Source organism: Xiphias gladius, chromosome 22 (assembly GCF_016859285.1).
Source record: "Xiphias gladius isolate SHS-SW01 ecotype Sanya breed wild chromosome 22, ASM1685928v1, whole genome shotgun sequence".
Taxonomy (NCBI): domain Eukaryota; kingdom Metazoa; phylum Chordata; class Actinopteri; order Istiophoriformes; family Xiphiidae; genus Xiphias; species Xiphias gladius.
Genome location: NC_053421.1, coordinates 14458212 through 14478702, shown reverse-complemented (window position 1 = coordinate 14478702; position 20491 = coordinate 14458212). Strand labels below are relative to the sequence as shown.

The 20491-nt window shown below is 38.9% G+C and overlaps 5 protein-coding genes across 12 annotated transcripts; 3 read left to right on the top strand and 2 right to left on the bottom strand.

Moving 5' to 3' along the window:
- The first annotated feature begins 109 nt into the window (after window positions 1-109).
- psenen (presenilin enhancer, gamma-secretase subunit) lies at window positions 110-3411 on the top strand. 3 transcript variants are annotated; one of them, XM_040117032.1, is made up of 4 exons: window positions 110-241; window positions 639-720; window positions 1922-2026; window positions 2791-3411. In XM_040117032.1, the coding sequence occupies exons 2-4, from the start codon at window positions 660-662 to the stop codon at window positions 2928-2930; spliced, it is 306 nt and encodes a 101-aa protein (XP_039972966.1). In that variant the 5' UTR covers window positions 110-241; window positions 639-659; the 3' UTR covers window positions 2931-3411. The 3 variants fall into 3 exon arrangements, with proteins under 3 accessions (XP_039972966.1, XP_039972967.1, XP_039972968.1); XM_040117033.1 differs by having other exon boundaries at window positions 116-241; window positions 642-720; XM_040117034.1 differs by having other exon boundaries at window positions 117-313.
- A 1511-nt stretch (window positions 3412-4922) lies between these two features.
- On the top strand, window positions 4923-6476 carry hspb6 (heat shock protein, alpha-crystallin-related, b6). 2 transcript variants are annotated; one of them, XM_040117029.1, is made up of 4 exons: window positions 4923-5012; window positions 5099-5256; window positions 5704-5826; window positions 5920-6475. In XM_040117029.1, exons 2-4 carry the CDS (start codon window positions 5101-5103, stop codon window positions 6076-6078), a joined length of 438 nt encoding a protein of 145 aa, XP_039972963.1. In that variant the 5' UTR covers window positions 4923-5012; window positions 5099-5100; the 3' UTR covers window positions 6079-6475. The 2 variants fall into 2 exon arrangements, with proteins under 2 accessions (XP_039972963.1, XP_039972964.1); XM_040117030.1 differs by lacking the exon at window positions 4923-5012 and having other exon boundaries at window positions 5019-5256; window positions 5920-6476.
- A 3-nt stretch (window positions 6477-6479) lies between these two features.
- On the bottom strand, window positions 6480-11913 carry proser3 (proline and serine rich 3). 2 transcript variants are annotated; one of them, XM_040116987.1, is made up of 13 exons: window positions 11443-11913; window positions 11268-11376; window positions 10900-11174; window positions 10499-10650; window positions 10267-10373; window positions 9541-9638; window positions 9340-9437; window positions 8916-9151; window positions 8249-8766; window positions 7984-8179; window positions 7194-7365; window positions 6791-6872; window positions 6480-6592 (listed from the first exon to the last, which is right to left on the bottom strand). In XM_040116987.1, the coding sequence occupies exons 1-13, from the start codon at window positions 11451-11453 to the stop codon at window positions 6544-6546; spliced, it is 2103 nt and encodes a 700-aa protein (XP_039972921.1). In that variant the 5' UTR covers window positions 11454-11913; the 3' UTR covers window positions 6480-6543. The 2 variants fall into 2 exon arrangements, with proteins under 2 accessions (XP_039972921.1, XP_039972920.1); XM_040116986.1 differs by having other exon boundaries at window positions 9340-9473; window positions 9553-9638.
- A 56-nt stretch (window positions 11914-11969) lies between these two features.
- lin37 (lin-37 DREAM MuvB core complex component) lies at window positions 11970-16368 on the top strand. Of its 4 annotated transcripts, none has more exons than XM_040117021.1 (10): window positions 11970-12076; window positions 12443-12514; window positions 12737-12812; window positions 12895-12945; window positions 13101-13136; window positions 13288-13373; window positions 13538-13698; window positions 14907-15038; window positions 15192-15265; window positions 16021-16368. In XM_040117021.1, the coding sequence occupies exons 2-10, from the start codon at window positions 12481-12483 to the stop codon at window positions 16106-16108; spliced, it is 738 nt and encodes a 245-aa protein (XP_039972955.1). In that variant the 5' UTR covers window positions 11970-12076; window positions 12443-12480; the 3' UTR covers window positions 16109-16368. The 4 variants fall into 4 exon arrangements, with proteins under 4 accessions (XP_039972955.1, XP_039972954.1, XP_039972953.1 ...); XM_040117020.1 differs by having other exon boundaries at window positions 11978-12089; XM_040117019.1 differs by having other exon boundaries at window positions 12001-12325.
- A 1356-nt stretch (window positions 16369-17724) lies between these two features.
- LOC120783787 (chemokine-like receptor 1) lies at window positions 17725-19946 on the bottom strand. Its single transcript, XM_040117014.1, has 2 exons — window positions 19851-19946; window positions 17725-19426 (listed from the first exon to the last, which is right to left on the bottom strand). The coding sequence occupies exons 1-2, from the start codon at window positions 19858-19860 to the stop codon at window positions 18354-18356; spliced, it is 1083 nt and encodes a 360-aa protein (XP_039972948.1). The 5' UTR covers window positions 19861-19946; the 3' UTR covers window positions 17725-18353.
- Between the last annotated feature and the right edge of the window lie 545 nt (window positions 19947-20491).

The window sequence follows — 20491 nt, the reverse complement described above, 5'->3', positions numbered from 1 at the left end:
CCATACATCAATCTTTTATGAATGAAGTCGCTGTTACGCATGTCACCCACTCCGTTACAGTAGGTGGCAGTAAGCAGTGCTGGTTGGCGTGTGCCTTCCATAAAATCTACACAGAAGAAAGACGAATGCGAAGAATGCGATTCAGAAGAAGAAGCGGAGTAAGGAGAAGTGGGAAGTGTTGATCGTTTCCATTTAGTTAACTGGCGACGATTCTCCGGCTCTTTGGCTTTAATAATATCAGGTAAATTATCACATTAGTCCTTATCCCCTAAAATTATTATAAACAGACCTCGCCCAGAATCTGGAGAGCGATGTAAGTTACTGCTACGGCTGTTTCTAGCAGTCGGAACAAATTAATGTTATACTGCTTGGCTAACGAAATGCTAAGGTTAGCCTGAGTTGAATTTCTAGTCATCTGACAATGCAAACTGGTCAGCAACCATTAGAGAGCTGCTCTATTGCTTGAATTTTTGTACAGTTTTTTTTAAGATTACGTTGTGTAAGTCATTTTCAGGCCAGTAAGCGATCATGTCTTAATCGCAGCCATCACCAGCATCACCTTTTCCACAAAAGTTTAATATCTTTGGGCCGGTCTCTCCTGCTGGTTCTGCACTGGAACTTGGTTTTTCTTTCTTTAGCAGGATCCACACAATTTCACGATGAACCTGGAACGACTGCCCAACGAGGAGAAACTCGGCCTTTGCAGAAAATATTATTTAGGTGAGAGTACTTCAAAGTAATCATGAGAGGATCAGCATCGATACAAAATATATGTTAAATCTCACCTCTTCCCGTTTGATTTGTAAATTCTGGGCACATGCAAGTAGTGTTAACACTTGCCTCGATAAGTTATGGATGGATGGATGGATGGTTAGATATATAGAATTGATTGATCCCGTGGGAGGGAAATTTTCCTGTTACAGCAGACTGGGGATAACAATAGATTTAAAAATTAAAACCACAACTGCAGAATTGCAGACCTGCAGAGCAAGATACTGGATATAAATAAAAATAAAAACATACAGCGTAATTATCAAAAACAGCCTTAAGTAAAAATATATACATTACAAATAGCATTATTTGGAAATACAGTGTGTAATTTAAGAAAGGTTGGAGTGCAATAAGAACTGTTCAAAATGACAGTGTATAATAAATGCCGTAAAAGTATGATATACTAGTACAGATTGGTAGTGCAGCAGTGTGTTCACCTGTCACACAGAGGTGAGCTGTTGTACAGTGTTATGGTGAATGGTAGAAATGATTTTCTGATACGATCTTTGTGACAGCGGAGCTGAATGAGTCTGTTGGAAAACAAGCTCTGCTGTCACTGCAGTGTGTTGTGGAGTGGCTGGGATGGAGAGCAGTTTGATCAGTGACCTCCTGCTCTTCACTGACTCAAAAGTCTCCGGGTTCTGACCAGTGATTGTCCCGGCCTTGTGGATGAGTTTATTGATCCTGCTGGCATCTCTGGCACAGATGCTGCTCCCCCGTAGACCACAGCACAGGAGATGGCACTCGCTACCACAGACTGATAGAAGATCTCCAGCATCTTGCTTCATACATTAAAAGATCTGAGCTACCTCCTAAAGTAGAGACTGCTCATCCCCTTCCCGAGCACAGTGTCAGTGTTGGTGCTCCTGTCAAGTCTGCTGTTCAAATCGACACCCAAGTACTTTGTAGTGCTCCACAACTCCTACATCCTCACCCGTCATGATAATGGGTTTGGTTGCAGTTCTCATCCTCCCGTGTATCAAAGTGGTCTGATGTACTCACATTTAGTGAGGGGGATAATGGGTCATCAGTGCAGCTCCAGGGACTAGGAACTTTTTGTCAAGTAAATGAGAAAATCCTGAGCAGATCTGCATAAATATTAATTCAGTAATATTGTCATTGATGATGTTTTTTCCTCTTATATTCTAAGGTGGCTTTGCATTTCTCCCATTCCTGTGGCTGGTCAACATTGTTTGGTTTTTTCGGGAGGCCTTTGTAAAGCCAGCCTACACTGAACAGCTCCAGATAAAAACTTGTAAGTGTCAACTAGTTGAACTGCTGGGATGTCTTTTCAGTTCCATTGAAGTAGTAGTATTATCCTAAACCTTGGAGGAGATGTGATGACCTTTTTAGGTTAAGCAAGTTGATTAAATGCTTTCTAAGTAGGGCTTTGCAATGAATAAATATTGTTTGTGATGCCTTTAATATAACAACTTTTTTTCTAGAATTCTTCCATACACGTGGGATCTAAAATACCTAAGACGATAGATTTTTTTTTTTTTCACTATAGGATTCTGTTATAGGAAAATACTAAACACTGTTTGACTCAGTAGTGATGAACATGAGTTTAGCCTGTGATTTTGAATGCTTTGGAATATATTGTTGACATATTGATATAAATAAAATTCAGTGAGAATTATCACACTATTAATTTGATCCATATTGCCAATCCTTACTCTTAAGCTTATAAATTGGACAAGATATTCATCACATGATTTGGGCTAGCTGATATTAACAGACTCTTAATTCCTGAGTGTTGTTCAAATCAGCAACTAGGACAGTGAATGTCTTTGTGGTTACTGTTTTCTGTTTGAAAAAAGAAAATACTTACCCACGTAAACCTGTGCCACTGTTAACACTTTTGATTTAGAACACACGTACTTTATAAACGTTTTAAAACTGTATTTGCACTGCATTTTTTTTCAAAGCGAACTAGAGGCAAAGTCAGAGCATGATGTGATATAATCGTGTGCGACCATTGCTTTAATGCCACGTAACTGTCTCGTGTTTTTCATCTAGATGTAAAGCGGTCAGCGCTGGGGTTGCTGTTATGGGTAGCAGTACTCACCACATGGATTACTATCTTCCAGCACTTCAGAGCAGAGTGGGGGGAGGTGGGAGATTACCTCTCCTTTACAATTCCACTGGGCATTCCTTGAGATTTTTTTTTTTTTTTGATGCCAGGTCTTTTGAAAATAACTAATGATCCACTATAATGGACTAAAGAATTTTCTTTCTTAAACTACAATGAAACATTTTGGTGATTTGTCTGGTCTCTTGAGCTAAATTCAATAGCGGAATAACATGTTAACAGAGTAATCCCTTATATCCTCTAAAGATAATTGCTGTAGGACATGGAAATTTATGTTTTTTCTGCTTGCCTAGGCATTTGATAAACTCCTTTGATTTAGAGTAGTCTACTTAATCTTTGTATAGCAGACGGTGTTAACTGTCATGTACACTGTCTGAGGACAAAGCTGGATGTGGATTGAGGTTTGTTCAGGATATTGAACAATAGATTCAAGTTTTTTTTGTTTTTTTTTTCCTTCATTTAAACATTTTTGTTAATGTTTGTATGTCATTGTGCATCTTAAACTATTTTTACTTATGTATGGATGACGAATAAAAAAAATATCTGTACTTCCAAATTAGTGTTTTTACTCCAGCTACTGTGTTTCCCATGACAAGTCAGAATTTCATACTTATGTTGGAATATCAGAATCCCTCTAGCACCTATGAATCTGTATGGACCTTTTGTCTTATGACTTAACAGTGAGCTAATTCTCTATATATACTCCTAATATTTTGCATTGTTACAGAGGTCTAAAGTCTGGGCAATCACCGGCGCCTGTTGTGAAACCCAATAACTTAATCCCCCCAAATGTCCCCACTTCCCTATCATCCTATATGAGTCATAACATAATCAGTGCCATTTTTAGTCCCCCCAGTCAAAGCTTAAGTGACAGGTTCTACATTACTAACAGGAAGAACATGTGCCCTCCGTACAACTGCTGACTTCGGTAGTGTGTGCCAAGAACAAGAAGTATCAGCACGTACTTTTCATGATACAGGGAGGCACCTAATAAAAGTAATTTATGGGGAGTAAATTCGAGAATCCTTTCATGGACATTATGTATTGTTTCCAAGTATGTATTTTATTTGTGTATTAAGAGTTAAGTGGTAGTAAACTGAATTTCCTAATGTACTGTTAATGCAACTTTTGGTACCTCACTAGGTTCACTTGACAGCTGGTTAGGTTTAGTTTACCGATAAATATTTTAGACACAAAACATGCAACCATCTTCTACAATCGTATGCATTATTATTATTATTATTATTGTATAGCTCCACTTAGGCCAACTATTGCATTAAAATGCCATTGATACATTAACACATCAATAAGAAAACACAAATGGAATACCCAATAGCACGACACCCACAGACCACGTATCCTGCACTATGACTACTTGCGCTACTTCCAAGTACATTTTGCTATTAAGGCTCGTGTCCTATTACCTACATATTGAATGCGGGACTGTTGGTTGTAATGGGGTATTTTTACATCGAGGCATGGCTACTTCTTCCACCACTGTGAGAATGAGTGAAGTGGGGAAAGTGGCCCCGTCGGTGGCACACGTGCTCCCGCATGTGTTCGACGCTCCTGCTGTCACTGTCCGTCTGGCGTCAGCTCACGAGGGTCAACAACAGCGTCTTTTGAACTTATTTTTGGATGGACCTTCCTTGACAACCGACCTTAGGCACATCGCTCCTAAGAGGTTTGATAAATCTGCACGAGCCGTCTGTTTGCATCGGGTGCCATCAGCCCTAGGAACAAACTAGAGGCTATAACGTTGGCAATGGCTAATAAACGCCTTGATTGCCAGTAAGCCCGCAACAGCTGCGCCGCTGTCCAAACAATACACACTTATCCTATATGCCCCGGCCTGAACACCCAAGGGTACACATTAGTCTAGAACATAGCAGAAGCAAGGTGCCCCACCATGGCTCCCCAACTCATTATGCAACTCCACGTATAAAACACACCGAGACGGTCCGGTCACGCCCAGCAGCCAGAGGGAGCGGAGGACGGAGTCAGACGGACGGACGCAACAGGTCATCCCTGGTACTCACTACATCTCATCCGGGACTTAACGCGAGCGGGAGGGGGGGGGGGCACGAGCAGTCAAACGGGCTGCCCTTTCCCTTTTGCCCACTAATTTAGTCAGGGAATTTAAGAAGAGGTAAGTGTTGTATGTCTGTGGTCCGACAAGCTGTAGCCTCGGCTGCCGTTAGGTCAACTCTTCTTTTCTAATTTCCTCCCGATTAGAAATGGACTTCATCCCGCCACCCACTCTGCCAGCTGGTGGTATCCCTTGGGAGAAGGTTTTACCACCTCTTATTCCTCGGCTGAATGGGACTTACGGGCAATATAGTTGGTCCCCGAAACTACTGATGCCAGACACTGATAATAACAGCTCTGCAGAGGTAGGCCCTTTTTAAGATACTATGGCAAGCATTTAAAGATACAGTTGATTGCATTTTGGCTTCAGTAGAACCGCTTGAAAAGTAAAACAAAGTGGGCTTTCACGACGGTAACTCGTTCAACACCCCGAGAATCCACTCTATCTGCTTCAAAGGTAGCCCCTCGTTTTTAAAGTGAGAAATCTATATATTTTTGACCACAAAAAACCTGACTCAAGGTCTACTTAGTAGCTTTTTCCAGAACTTCCAATATGCAGTTGAATGCCCCAATAAAAGCTAATGAGTAGAACTTTTTTTTTTTTTGGTCAAACAACTGATCAATACAAGACTGAATTTACACACTCAAAAATTGTTAGGGATATCTATTCTTTGAATGTTGACAAATAATGCTGTGCTTACAAGTATTTTTTATTTCGATTTTATACACTGTATTTTGACTCATTTGAGCAGGTGAACTGTGATGACACCGGATTTACAATTCAAGTGGATGTAAAGCACTTTAACCCAGAGGACCTAATGGTCAAAGTGATAGCGGACTTTGTGGAAGTTCAAGGAAAGCACGAAGAAGGAAAGGTTGGTATATTTGGAGGAGCTTTCCTTTTTTTTTTTTAAATTTAAAACAAAATGTGTTATCCTCTAAACTTGTATTGCTCTTTGTTTTGTTAGAAGGATGGTCCTGGGTTTACAACACGGCAGTTTAACCGTCGCTACCGAATCCCAAAGGGAGTGGACACCATGGCTTTGGAGTCTGCGGTCTCTCCAGATGGCATCCTTATCATATCTGCACCTATGCTGCAAACTGAGAATTCCAGATCCCTGACTTAGTCCCATTAATACCGCACACTCAAATCACTCTACCATTTTCACCGTGTATGACAACAAATGCAACACAAGCCAGAACACACAGGCACAAACAGAAATAACTTCAGGCTCCTCCAGTCACAGCAACACTCAGCATGTGCCAAAAAACAGATTTGTTCTGTTCCTGGCAATGTTCTAATATTCCCTGCTCTCTGAGGTTTGTATATACTGCACTGTTATTACTCATTAATCGTATATACTGTTTCAAGAAACCAGTCTTTGTAAATATTCTGTGTTCACATATCAAACTGCTGCTTCTTTTTGTGCAACTTTTGTAAAATGCACTGTATTGTGATTGTGATTAATGATGCACACAGACATATCTCCAAACTCTTTAATGTGGAAATATTTCTTCAAAAAAGTACAAATAAACTTTATTTCTTTTATAAAAATAAAAGAGTGACTGCATCAGGTGCCTCTTGACAATGTTCAAGTAACTTGTTGCTCCAGGAATTCATTCAACACAGAGTCCACTTCACTAAAAAGAAAAATATACAGTAGCAGATTATTTTTCTTGAATTTGGGGTGATGAATGTACGATTAGATGATTTTAATAAAGATTATAAGAGCCACATTTCATAGGATTTTAAGACTAAAAACCTTCCAAGAACAACATCAATTTACATAAATAATGACAATCGATTTGAACAGCTGAATAATTTGATTTATATTTTACCTGATCTGCTCCTTTACCCATTTTCTCTGTCTCCTAAGTACTTGTAATAAAGGGTCATCTTCAAACATGTTTTCATCTGAATCTGAAATGAAAAAAAAAAAAAAAAAAAAAAATGGAATATTATCAGCATGTACCTATAGAGGACCAAGACTAGAAGTTATAGTTTTATTATTGAAACCCTCGCAAGCAGTATGTAGTTATTGACAAAATTTGACCACTAAATTCAATATGGATCGCAAGTGTTACCAGCTCCACATACAAGCAGCATACACAACAAAAATATAGAAAGTTTGATGGGTTTTGACCTAAAGGGGGTTGGAATGCCAGGAATGGAAGCTATTCATAGGACAGAATATATTCTCCACAATTAACTACAGGGTCAAGGTTGGTGCTCTTTGCTCACCTTCAGCCTCTTGCAGCAGCTGTGAAATGACCTCCATAGAGTTCCTTGTATTACACGGAGGAACTGGGGATTGTGGATTTGCAGAGGCAGTGCAAGGAGGAGAAACCAGGGAGATGGGGGACCTTCCAGCAGATGATGAATCCACCGTAGGGAACAAAACCTCTGAAACTACCTGTCGAGGCCCAATGAGAACACCCTACTGGTCAATGCACCTTTTAATAACCATAATGGCATTAACATCAGATGATGCTGTATGACATCTAAAAAATTATAAGGTGTGCAGAGTGATGACAACACCATTTAAGACCTGTGGTCAATGCTGTATATTTCAGTATAAGAGTTTTTGCCATTTTTTCATGTTAGCCTAACATGGTTAGAAATGAACAGCTGTGTATCTTAAATTACTTAATAGGACAATATCTCACATACAGTCCATCTCATAAAGACAACATGGGAGGATCATTTTCAACAAAAACTCAAGTATGGGTTTTTTTTAGATTTAATAATCACCTCATGTAAACAGGCACAAATATCAAATCTAAGATTTATAAATCCTCACAAACTACGTTATATTTAGCAGCAATACACTGACATCTTTCAGTGCATCACATATATTGCTTGCAAGTGATCAAGTTATTAAGGCAACAGGAAAAAATTAGGACCAAAGAAGCAGACAACCTCCCTGGCTTAAGGCTCTTATATTAGTCCAACTACATAGAGAGCATGAAAGAAAACAACTTGAGAACTGTTGAAGTTGGTAAGAACCTTTGCAGCTTTTACATATGCTAACCTGTCCCAAGGCACTGTGGACTGGAGAAGGTGGTGGAGCATGACCCCCAGTACACCTCTCACTGGAGAACTCCTGGCTTCCCTCCTGTTGCTGCAGCTCTGCCAGTGGCTTGACCTTTTTTGGAAGTCTTTGATGTGTAGAACTCCCCTTTTTTGTAGACCTAGGGCCATCAGTATGTTCCTTGTCCAAAGTATATCTGAAACAAATCTATATTAAGCATTCATACTTGAATTTTGTACACTCTGTGCATGTTTCAATACTTCACCTTGTTGATTCTGTATGCTTTCTGATGGACATTGCTGCCTTCTTCTCATTCTTCTGTGACTCTTTTGTCTGAGCTTTCTCTTTCTTGTTACCCTCAGACCTTTTGGGTCGAATAGACCACTCTTTTGCTATGGCTCCAGATGAAGCATGTGTTGACAGTGACATATGTTCGCGTATGGGCTGATCACTGAAGACATCTGTTGGGTTACCAGGGACTTGGATCTTTTTACTGACAACTTTGGTCTGGAACTCATCTAACCTCTGTGAAATATTTTGTTGTGCGCCAGGGTGAGATAACTGGAGGGGACAGGGCAAGACATCACAGAGTAAATGCATGTGGGCAGGGACATGGGCAACAGTCTGGGGTTGAGAGACACAAGAGCCAGACGCAACAGAGGCAGGGGAGAGAGGTGGACCTGAAGCTGGGGGATATGATCTGTGGGCGTCTTTGGCTTCTGGCTGAGGAGCAATGACGTGTGGATGAGTATCTTTTCCTGAGAATTCAGGAGGTCGAGTACTCTGTAGAAAGAAAAAGGAAATTAAAATGAATATGTAAATCTGGAATAAATATGAATATACATTAAATATAAATATACATGAATGTATATTGAATATAAATATATATTTAATATATTAAACCAACTGGAATAAATATCATGTACTCCAACCTTGTGAGCCTGTCCACCAGCTGAGGGAACACTTAAACTGGGAGCCTGCCAGCTAAATGCGGGGTCAGTGGGACTGGAGTGTTTCAGGGCCTCAGGCCACTCCCTGGCCTGCTCCATCTTTCTCCTTAAACGCCACTGGAACAAGATGTCTTCCTCCGGGCGTTTGGGGGGCCCCAAGAAATGAATGATAGACTTTTGGGGGGGGGCAGCTTGAACTGAGTTTGAGCTGGCCTTCGCTGTAAATGTTAATCAACACATTGCACGATGACTCTGACACAACAGTAATTTAAAATACCAAGTATGAAAAAAAAAAAAAAAATCATATACTATAAGTTGCATAAGAGGGAACATCAAGAGTTTACATTGGAGGAAAAAAAAAAATCCACATCAAAAAATGGTATTCTACTCAACACTGTTGTCTTACCTTTATTAGATTTTATTAAACTAGGTATGAAAGGTCTTCGCACTGGCTCATCTACACTGACTGGAGAAGAGAAATCTGACCCCCCCAGGCCCTCTGAGCTGACGGGGATAGAACCATCACTCAGAGTGCATTCACTGTTACAAAGACAACAGGTTAGTTACAGTTGAAGGAATTAATTGATTTGTCATTAATGTTACTCACTGGTTTTCATACCCTGTCAGCAGAAGTTTGTTGGCCCTCTCCTGAAGGTGTAGTATCTCTGTGTCATCAAATTCATCCTGGGAAGTGTCTGACAAAATCTGAGAAACAAAGAGTAAGGCGGGCAGAACAGTCAAAAAGCCACAGTTTTGCTCTTGATATTTTAATATTAAGAGCACTCACAATACTGTGTAAATGAATTAAAACTAGATAATTACATTAAAACTAATAGGTCAAATGATCTGGCCTTGTACTGCCAACAAATATACCATTGTCCTTTTATAATTTTGTGAGGGTGACACATCTGACATGAGCAGGCTGAACGAGCCATAAATGTATCAGACAAGGTTGCATAAAAGATGGCTTCCCAGGCATTGGGTAAACACAGAGGTTTCCAAATGGACATGTGGTGTGGTGTTGAAATACAAATATTTATATGCACACTTAGTTGGAATAAGGTGTCTCTCTCGCAGACAAACCTGCCATAAACCAGGATATGGTGGAGACCCAATAATCCATTATAACAGCATACAAAGAATAAAAAACAAGGATGGAATAGTACCTTTTTTCCTCCTATTTTTTTAAAGAAAGAAATATACATTTGTAAGTATACAGTATACATAGGTAAGTTTAGAAATTTCTTACAAACAATACACCTATTATTTTATATTTTGTAGAGAAAGACAATAAATAACTGGTTATACCGTGGCTCATTCCCAATACACTCACACTGAGAGATCCTCTACATGGGGAAGGGAATCTGTCATGTTGACACTGTCCAGCTGGACTGAAAATGCCAGGCACATGGTCACCTCTGAAAGGCTGGATGAACTGATCTGTTCAGAGTAAGATATTCAACAGAAGGATTTTACCAGAAAGGTTGCCGTCTCCATCTGAATTTAGGAGCTGTTCACAGTCAATAACCTACCACAATTAAATACAATAATAAGTGAAAATATACCTTTGTGTGCTGTTTTAGTTGGTGTTGAACTGGGGGGTAAAGATGAGGGTGACATCCACCAAAAAGGCAGCTGCTCCTCTCCAACGGCAGAAGCCATCTGATGGCGCTCCTCTCGACTCTGCGGTCGACCGTGGCGAAAACGTTCTATGTATCTGGAAGACCAAAAGGTCAGTGCTTGCTACAATTAGTCATTGCCACAGTTAAATAAAGGAACCATCCACCAGTTGCATTTATCTTCAAGTCTTCATATCACAGTTACCATGGCATTGTCATGTTTAGTCATGTCTTACATTATACAACTTTCCCCGTGAAAAAACTTTGGTTCTATTTGAGGATAACATAGGTTACAGGCACCGCTACGTTTGAGGGTATGGTCCTGACTCCGTGAAACTAAAGCATACTTTGCCAGCACTGAATCCTGCTGAACTCCTAGCTCAGAGGAAACGGTGAATTTCCCAGCTCTTGCGGACTGCTTGGGTTTCCCCATGTTAGATGAGGTTGCAGCACTGGCAGGAGGAGATCCACAGTCAGTGGAGGGCCAGGACTCTGAAAAAACAGGCTGTCCATCTGTGGCAGCAAAACCGTTGTCAAGTGTGTCAGACGGCTGTTGGCTCTCTGGGCTCAGAGTGTGCATTTGTGGACTGGATCTCTGATTTGAACGTACAGGACTCAACGTCTGCAAAAGAACGAAAAAGTGATAGATATGAAGAAAGCAACATTAGCAACAGATGTGTCTTGCACTATATGTAACATTTGTTTTAAAACATACCGTTTTCTTCTTTTTTTTTAACACAGACTGGTTGCAGGATGAATGGTAGTGTGCCTTCCCCACTCTGGATGCTGGTTGGAAGGGATTCTGCCTTCCGAACAGAGGACCACTGCAAAAACAACACTTATAACCAATTGTAACTAAGGTTCAGAGTACCATAAAAATGTGGTCTTACCTGGATTTCATAACAGCTTCTGAAAATCACAGATGGTTCATAATAGCGCACAGGACTGGATGCACGGTAGAAGTTGTGCCCGTGTGTTTTTGCCTAGTTTTAACTAAGCTCTTTGACTCCAGATTATAGCTGGATAAGTATGTGCGCCTGACTGTATTACTTAGGTCTCACTATAATATAATTTAGAAGGACGTTATCCACTCCAATTTTAGTTGTTGATTTGACATGTCCACGAAAGAAAGTTACCATGGAATCATAGGCAGTACGACACAAATTGTCCATGAGCAAATTCATGTCATATTACGCCGTAGCAAATTAAGCCGCAACAGCAAGCATTTTGAAAATCCATCGATCCTACACGTCTAACTTTTTGGCTGAAGACATCATTACTTTGTGACCAATATAACATCGGTCAAACCAGAAGAAAGCGTCACTCTTTACACTGATCGTTATTCACTCCAAGACATCCATCCAATAGGTGCCGTATTTAAGATGATGAACATGACATTTACCCAATCACGGAGAAGGTACTCACAACACAGGAGCCAATCAGTTAATAGGAAACCGGCAGCGCGCGGAAGAGGAACGTCTGCAAAGGCTACGCGTTCGTCAAAAATAAGCTAAGTTAGCAACGGTAATATGAGCTAGTAAGTGCTATGGTCCGATATAATAATAAAACGACCACTCTACAGTATCTTTCAAGTGGCTGTATGGAAACCGCAAGGGCTAACTGTCAGTCAGCCAATCGTTATAATTGGTAAACGTGGATAAAGTTGGGTTTGCGATCTAGCTTTGACATTATACAATAGTTACTGCTAAAGCATTACCGCAGCTAGCTAGTCAACGTTAACGCTAGCAAGCAAGCGTCCTGTAACAGTCTTACGTGAGTTTTGTTTTTTGAGTCAGTTATAAGTCGTTATCAACCTTAAGACAATGTGTGCATTCCGGTTCCCAGCGGTGAACGTTTGCCTTCAAAAGTCGGTTTGGTCTTCTTTTTCAGTTACCTTGTGGAATATATACGTTGAAAAGGTGGAGATAATGCACCACGTCAAGATCAAGACTGAAAGGCCAGGTGAGAGGCCGTACCCCCCCCCAGAAAAAGGTTTTCACAACATCCCATAATGATTTTCGTTTCCGACCCCAAAAGTGACGTAAATCAATGCGTTTGGCATTATACTGACTATTCAAATTCAGAATGGTAATATCACCTACATTAAACAATAGAAAACACCTTATTGTGGGTATACTTAGTCATTTCTATAATTGTAAACAACTTTCATTATTACTTCTGCAGATTTGGATGGGACTGGTGCACGCAGCAGATTGGATGCTGTGTTAAAGGGACTGGTTGAAAAGAGTGAAAATGAAAGGTCAGAAAAATTATGATTTATATCTGAAATTTATCATTGTGATTGCCTCCCAGTCAAACTAATATCATTGAATTTTGAACAGGGAGCAAAATGAAGGTGACACTGGAAAAGTATCAGCGGACTCTTTAAACAAGTATGGATTGTGATTTGGATTTCAATTGTACAGTTTTGTGGAATGAATGATATATTGTAGTTGGTGCTGTGTAGTCACTTAATATATGTTTTTTAAATATTAAAGTATAACAGTTAGTTTGTTATAAGATTGCATTTTCTATTTCCTCTTGCCAGGGATTTGTCTCCATCATCTGCTGGAAAAAGGCAAGTGTATGTATTTTTCAACCTGAGCTGACAAAAACCTTTTACTGTGGGGCTGCTCAGTCAATTATTTTATTAAAAGACAAAATAAATGACAGAGCATTTTTAGGACATGCTATAAAATCTCATTTGTTGTTGTTGTTTTTTTGTTTTTTTTAAGACCCTCAGCTCGATTTCCACAGCACCGCAGAAAGAAGCGAAAAGAAATGGATGAGGGCATACCAGAGAGCAATCAGCATAAACAAAGTAAACTTAGTGCAAATACTGAAAGTAATACAACAAGAAACTCCACTGTAGCATTTTTCCTTTTTGTCCCTCAGTTACTATGCAATCTCTTTGTGTTTTACCTCATTGTACAATTTCTTACCTTTTCTTTTTCTTGCTTTTCTCTTTCTTTCGCCATTTGCTAGATGCTTACATTATTAAGTTGTTTGATCGCAGTGTGGATCTGGCTCAGTTCAACACCAGCACCCCATTGTATCCTATCTGCCGTGCCTGGATGAGAAACAATCCTTCTGTTCGAGAGCCAGCTGCTTCCCCAAGCCCCCCACACAGCATGGTAGAGGAAGAGGTAAGGAACTTTAATTTTATTCAAAATAAACAAACATCACCAAAAAGTTTTAAGCTATCCACTGTAGACTGCAATGGTGGCTTTTAAAAGTTTCTAGCTTGTTCCCTTGCGTGGTAGGGACACTGATACTATTTTGGCCAAAAATATTATGGCAAAGGTTGTTCTTACAATATTGTATCAAACTTTGTGGAAATACTACTTATGGAACTGAAATGTAAAAAAATTACCTCACACTATACCTTTGATTTTATTACACCTAACAGACAATGAACAGTGTACTATATCAGTGTACTTGGACTCTGTGGTAGCATTAATATAAAATACATGTAAAAACACCATAAATACGAAAAAATATGGCTGATAAAGCCTGAGGACAGTTGACTGGGAATTTAAAATGCAGCACAGTGTGTCTTAATTTTACATGTCTCTAAAAATTTTCATACATGGTCTGATTTCATTGATTGTAAATGGTTAAAATAGAAAATGTTTGTATGACAAAACCTAACACAGATGGAATATGGCATTGTTATACTGGGCTTGTACAAGCAACTAGCACCAATCTGCCTCTGTCTGACTGGCATAAGGGCACTCCCTTGTGGCTAAGCAATATAAAACTGCTAATGAAGACAGGGGTGTTGTGCTATGTTCACAGTGCCCCTACGATAATGATAATAGAAATTGTTAACAGTGTTGTCACTATCAGTCTATTTCAACACAGTATATATTAATCCCCACACTCGTAAATCCAAGCTGACTACTACAGTTTATATTTATTTCAATTGTAATGTTTCAGTGCTTGAAGAACCAAAAACAAAATGCCATCTTCATGTTTGGTGTATGGAGGTTGTGTATGTCTCAGCAGTAGATATCTTATAATAAATACAACTGAAAGGGGATAAGTGCATAACTAAACACCACCAGTGGTAAATGTGAAAATGCTTTTTGTGTTTTTGTAATTTGTTTGAATTGACCGTTAAAAATACTTTATCCATAGAATCATCATTAATTTTGGTTAAAAACAGTGAAAATTAAAAACATTAAACAAATATTTATGAGAGTACTTACAGTACTTTATAGAAAGTGCTAGTAATTTTGAGTCCTAAAGATGGAATAATGGCATGGTCTTTTGGCATCATAAAACCAGGGATAATTTTGTGTAAATGGCTGTTCCACTGGATTCCTTTTTTCAAATTTCTCTCTTTTGCCAGGTCACAGACATGATCAATGGTAAAGGTCAGAATGTGTACAGACTCCCTCCTCCAACCTCCTGTCCAATCAACACCTCTGGTGAACCCATCAATCTCAGGATCCCACAGACTGAAAAACCCAATGTTACTAAGGTTCTGCTTAATATATGTATGAAATTTGTTGATGGTGTTTTACTTGCATTGTGATATTAGAATGCACACAACTACTAGGACATCAAGTTCATTAGAAAAAAAGTTAACCGATAAACTATAACTAACAAATCCGAATATTTTCTTTCTCCACAGTTAACAGATTCAGTTCCTGTATCAGGTTCTCTCATATGCGACCACATGGAACGTTGGAAAAAGATAAGGCAAAAGTGTGTGTTTCATGGAAAGCCATTTGAGACATATTGTAACTTGTTTCATTTGTTTTTGTTGAAAAGAATTATTCACATTTTCATTGATCTGTGTACTATACACAGCCCACCTCAAGGTCAGGGTTTCACCCATGGGTATTCAGTGTGTCATTTGGTGCTTAAGTGGTATCAATTTCTTGATGTCTGATGTATACAGTGTGTTGTTCTTTGCCAAAATCTGCATAAGTTGGCCTAAGAACCCAACTTAAAAAAAAAAAAAAGATTATCTAAATGTTCTGTTCTGAACAGAAGAAGAATTTTAAAGTTGTTCTTGCATGCATTTCAGCACCTACCACATAGCCATGAACAGACTTCATGTCAGCATTCCATCCATCCATATAACCTTTAACAATGCTGACATTTCTACTACAACTTTAGAATTGTAGCGGATAATGAAGGATAAGAGCATGAGCATATTGTATCATAGTGTGCATTCTCAAAATTAGAAACTAGGAAAAGTGGTTTCAACATGAGATTTTGTTATAAGAAGTGGTACATTATTTATTCAAAAAAGTTCAAAACAAAAGTCATTTACACTTGCAGGAAAATAATTGTAACTTACAACAACATACTTGAACTGTTACTCTTATGAAGTTTGGTCATGATATACAACTTATGTGAGTGTCAAGTGTTTCCAAGCTTGACTTTTGAAAAACCACTGAAATATCCAAAAGGTTGGAATGAGTTGAACTGACACATTTTTGTCTTTTTTCCAGATGGAAGGAGTGCTCCAACAAGAACCAATTAAGATACAGCGAGAGTATCAAGATTTTAAAGGAGATGAAGGAGCTCTATGATCGCTAACTGGCCTCCTTTGTAGCTCTCCACCACAGAATGGACTCTATGCAGTTGGAACGGAGCCCTGGCATAGGAATCAATGTCTGAATATACCTGCCATCTAAACAACTGGACAAATAGGAAAGTATTAACTGAACCTGGAGCCTTAAATAAACCACATGTCCTATGCAGTGCAGAATTTTTTTTTTTTTTTTTTTTGAAAGATGTTTAAGTTTGTTGCAATTTCTTGTGTGGTAATGTCTTCTAGTGTGATGTTGGACTGTTTTTATTAATAAAAATTTTGCATATATGTCTGAATAAATTAACTCACTTGTCAGTAGTATTTTTCCACAAAAACACGGACTTGTGCATCTTCAACATTAACAACACAGATTAAAGTCCATTGTGATCTCTTACACTTTCAGATTTGCCTCCTTGTTTTCTATCCACAACACAGCAACTAAGATAAACTAAAAGCGGGTTATCTTAGAGGGTTTAGCTAGGCCACAAGAGTGGCGTAAAGGTAACATTTGATAGTCACCATGACCCATTCTTTTGACGTGTTTAATAGTAGCTTGTTGGTTTTTTATTAGTCAGTTGTCCAAGCCAAAGGTCAAGCCCCAATAACTGCAAATGTAATTGTGATTACATTTTATATTCTAAAATGAACTGTCAGTTAATGAACGTCATTGAAAACATGTTCTCTGTTGTAATGTTGCAGTCTTGGAGTAACAAAAACTACAGTGCATTCAGGAAGTGCTCTAATAACAGCTTCCTCTGTAAAACAGCACATTGGATTTTAAGTTACGCAGTGACTGGGTTTTAAGTGCTGACTGTAGTTAGAACATAGTGACATCTACACCAGACGAACAGTGTAGGAACTGTAGCCTTTTTTTAAATACAGTTTTTCAGTTGGGGCGAATCTACTGTATGATCCACAGATGTTATTCTACATAAGCCCCTGGCAGGGAAGATATTTCTGAAGCACAGAGGTGAAATCCATGTAGCTGCCCATATGCTTTCTAACTGCACTGTAGTACATAGTTAACACCTTCAGAATAGCAACCCTGCCTATGGCGAGTGTTGTTAGATGCATATTTTGATATTAGGCATTGGAAATTGGGAAGTGGGACTTTGCCAATTCCTATGGGGTTGTCTTGGAATTCATACCATTTTTAGTTTAGAATGCTTAATCGAGGATGTTGACACCAGAAAATTTTAAATGATGAAACGCATACAAAGTACCCCATTTGCAACGAGATAGTTGGACCTTACAATGTTGTGTTGTACAATACTTATAGAATATGATTGCATGCACAAAACTTGCTAAAGTAAGTGTTTTGTGAGAGAAGAAACTAGTTTGTCTTACATCATTTTTCATAATTGTTTCATTCACTTCTATTAAACAGACATTTTCCATTTGCAGTGTGGTTTCAAGTCATCAGAGAGTGCGTTGATATAGAGACTGCGTTGATATAGAGACTGTTCCATTTTGCAAATGCAAATAGCTCAGCATACACCACTATATCCTGTAAAGATAAAATACCAATGCGGTCTGTGCATGCCACACTCCGCATGAGTGGCATGCACCTGTGTATGTCAGCTGGAAGGAAGTAAACACCTTATCAACGATACATTTTTATTCACTGCATGGAAATGCATAAAGCTCAGTTATTACAGTTCAGTCTTGTGTGACACTATCATGGATGCTGCTATGGACAGTTAGCAAGGGTAAATAAGCTGGAGCATCAAAAGCTTACAAACATCAACAAAAACATAAAACTGGTCTCTGTACAAAATTAGTTACAGACAGTTCCATATCTGGTAGTAAAAAAGAATTCACTTTTAATGTTTCATTTTCTTTGAATAAATCAGAAAAAAAGCAGAAGCAAACTTATTAGTGCGTTATCAGTTATTCTGCCTAATCAACATATTGGGGGCTATGTGATGTCATCAAACTACATGTGCTAGTAAGAAATATATTGGAAGTTGTAACAGGTGAAACAAAAGTAACAGGTATTAGAGGCAATGTCTCATCAGCCAGAAGTGAAAACTCCTGTTAGTAACTACACACTTTAATGTAAAAAAAAACATTAAAATCACACAATGCAAATGTTCTGCTCATTTTCCTCTGTGCACAGATGTACTGCCTGAATAAATCTGAGATGCCAGTTTCAAATTGTACTTTTCTCATAACTGATTAAAAATGTGGTTTAAAAAACAAAAAAAGTGGATTCATAACATTGTACATAGCCTCCCAGATGAGATGGTCTTACTCAGTGCTCAGTGTCTCTCTCTCCCCAGTGACCACTTTGCTTTCTGTGAAGATTAAGAAAGCTGCTGTGTCTTTCCTCTCTGAAGGTCCAGAAAATTCAGACTTCCGGGAAATCCGTGAGAGTTGTGAGGACAAGGAGCGAGAGGACATAAATGACAAGTGGTCCTCTGCTAGGGCACTCTCTAGGACAAAGCATACGGACTGCTTGAGCTTCTTCTGGAATTCATCACACATGAAAACATAGAGAATGGGGTTCAGGCAGCTGTTCATAAAAGCAAGACAAAGACTTAGAGGACCTCCAATCTGAACAATGAGACCTGGATTACTCCTCGAGTTTATGTCCATAAAATGTATAACATGGAAAGGCAACCAGCAGATGAAAAACGCAAAAACAACAGAAAGAATAATTCGGTTAGATCTATGTCTCCTTGTTCTGTGCAGGCGCCCTGCACGAACACCTATGGCCACATAAGAGACACATATTACCAGGAATGGGATGGCGAAGCCCGCAAAAAAGCGAAAAATGCCGAGACTCCATTTTGGTGTCCTAAACTCATAAGTACAGTGTATCCTCCCATTATGTAGAATAAGGTCACGAAAATAGGCATAAGGGATGCTGAAGACCACAGAGGTCACCCAGATAACAGCAGTTATGAGCTGAGCTTTGCGAACGGTGCGCTTGTTTTGTGCCCACACCACCACCCAGATGGACAGGCAACGATCCAGACTTATGGTCATCAGAAGAAAAATACTGGCAAACATGCTGACTACACTCACAAAGTTGTTGAGCTTGCACATGAAATGTCCAAAAGGCCAGTGGTACTCCTGAGAGAAACTAACGATTGAGAAAATCAGGAAGGCTGTGAGGAGGAAGTCAGCCACGGCGAGGTTGAGAAACCAAACTGAATTGACTGTTCTCTTCATTCTGCAGCCCGTCACGTAGATGACCAAACCGTTGCCCAGAGTACCAAGCAGTAATACCACGGAGTAGATGACCACAGAGGCTATAGCAATGTATTTGCTAGCCCTATCCACCCCAACTGGTTGACTTGAATTGGAAGTGGTGTTAACTAATGGAAAAAAAAAAGAAAAGTGTTATTAGACACATTTGTTACTTTGATACATTTTGCAGTAAGCACTGAGAAAACAAAGAATTTGATTACTTTTGTAACAATTATGAAAAAAAAATCTGATTTTAATGTACTTTATACCATTTAGTAGTTTTTATCATTGTTGTTTTATGCAACACTAGCTCCCACTATACTAATAGACTTGGTGAAGACATCACAGAATACTTTGTACTAAATTGCAAGTTGAATTTACCGCTAATATTTTTCAGTTTCCATTGTGATCAGAAAATATGACCTTTTAACTAAAAATAAGGTTTGTGCATAACTATTGTCAATCAGTTTAACAATAAATTATGGCAGAACACCTTTCTGTCATTGCAATTTAAAAGCAGTGCAATTATACATTACATTTAAAGTATCTTACCATTCGTCATTTTTCTGGGCGATGATAGTCCGTCTCTATTCTAAGTTGATTTCTATCTGTTGCCTTTACAAATTCTCTCCCGCTGATTACTCCTCCTTCTCAGTTCATGCAGCTGCCAATGAAACAGTACTTCTGCTGCTGCCATGGCTTTGTAGGAAGGCATTAATTCATGCACAGAGAGGACAAAATAACAGAAACATGAATATAATGCAATCCAACAGGATTGCATGATCTTAAAATTACTGTTGCTAATTGAACATAACTCTGACAAAGTCTAAACAACAGCTGCAACAAACTCCATGAGGTTAGTCTTTGTTGCAGTGTTCTTATGTTATATATTTCATTATGCTGAAAAGTATTCATTTTTAAGACCTCCTGTGGTAAGTCCTAAATTTGTCTTCTACTCTATCAAATGCAATCATCTCAGAGCTTCTTAAACTGCTTTCCATTTGCATTTAATCTTAAAATGCCTGTTTTTAGTATGCTGCAGTGTAACCCCTCTTACCCCTCTCACCCAGCCATACACGCACACACACTACACACATACTGTAATCGACACACTAAAGACTATCAGGCTGAAATGAATGTAAAGCATGAAACCAACACTAGTTTTTCTTAAGGGTTATATCTTGTGCACTCAT

Coding starts and splice junctions, on each gene's coding strand:
- hspb6 (XM_040117030.1), top strand. CDS start 5,101: ATGGACTTCATCCCGCCACCCACTCTGCCAGCTGGTGGTATCCCTTGG. Junction 5,257..5,703: donor ATAATAACAGCTCTGCAGAG/GTAGGCCCTTTT, acceptor TCATTTGAGCAG/GTGAACTGTGATGACACCGG. Junction 5,827..5,919: donor GAAAGCACGAAGAAGGAAAG/GTTGGTATATTT, acceptor TTGTTTTGTTAG/AAGGATGGTCCTGGGTTTAC.
- proser3 (XM_040116986.1), bottom strand. Junction 10,651..10,899: donor CAGGATTCAGTGCTGGCAAA/GTATGCTTTAGT, acceptor TTGGTCTTCCAG/ATACATAGAACGTTTTCGCC. Junction 8,180..8,248: donor AAGCATACAGAATCAACAAG/GTGAAGTATTGA, acceptor GATTTGTTTCAG/ATATACTTTGGACAAGGAAC.
- lin37 (XM_040117018.1), top strand. CDS start 12,376: ATGTGTGCATTCCGGTTCCCAGCGGTGAACGTTTGCCTTCAAAAGTCG. Junction 12,515..12,736: donor GATCAAGACTGAAAGGCCAG/GTGAGAGGCCGT, acceptor TTACTTCTGCAG/ATTTGGATGGGACTGGTGCA. Junction 13,137..13,287: donor TCTGCTGGAAAAAGGCAAGT/GTATGTATTTTT, acceptor GTTTTTTTTAAG/ACCCTCAGCTCGATTTCCAC.
- psenen (XM_040117032.1), top strand. CDS start 660: ATGAACCTGGAACGACTGCCCAACGAGGAGAAACTCGGCCTTTGCAGA. Junction 721..1,921: donor TTGCAGAAAATATTATTTAG/GTGAGAGTACTT, acceptor TTATATTCTAAG/GTGGCTTTGCATTTCTCCCA. Junction 2,027..2,790: donor ACAGCTCCAGATAAAAACTT/GTAAGTGTCAAC, acceptor TTTTTCATCTAG/ATGTAAAGCGGTCAGCGCTG.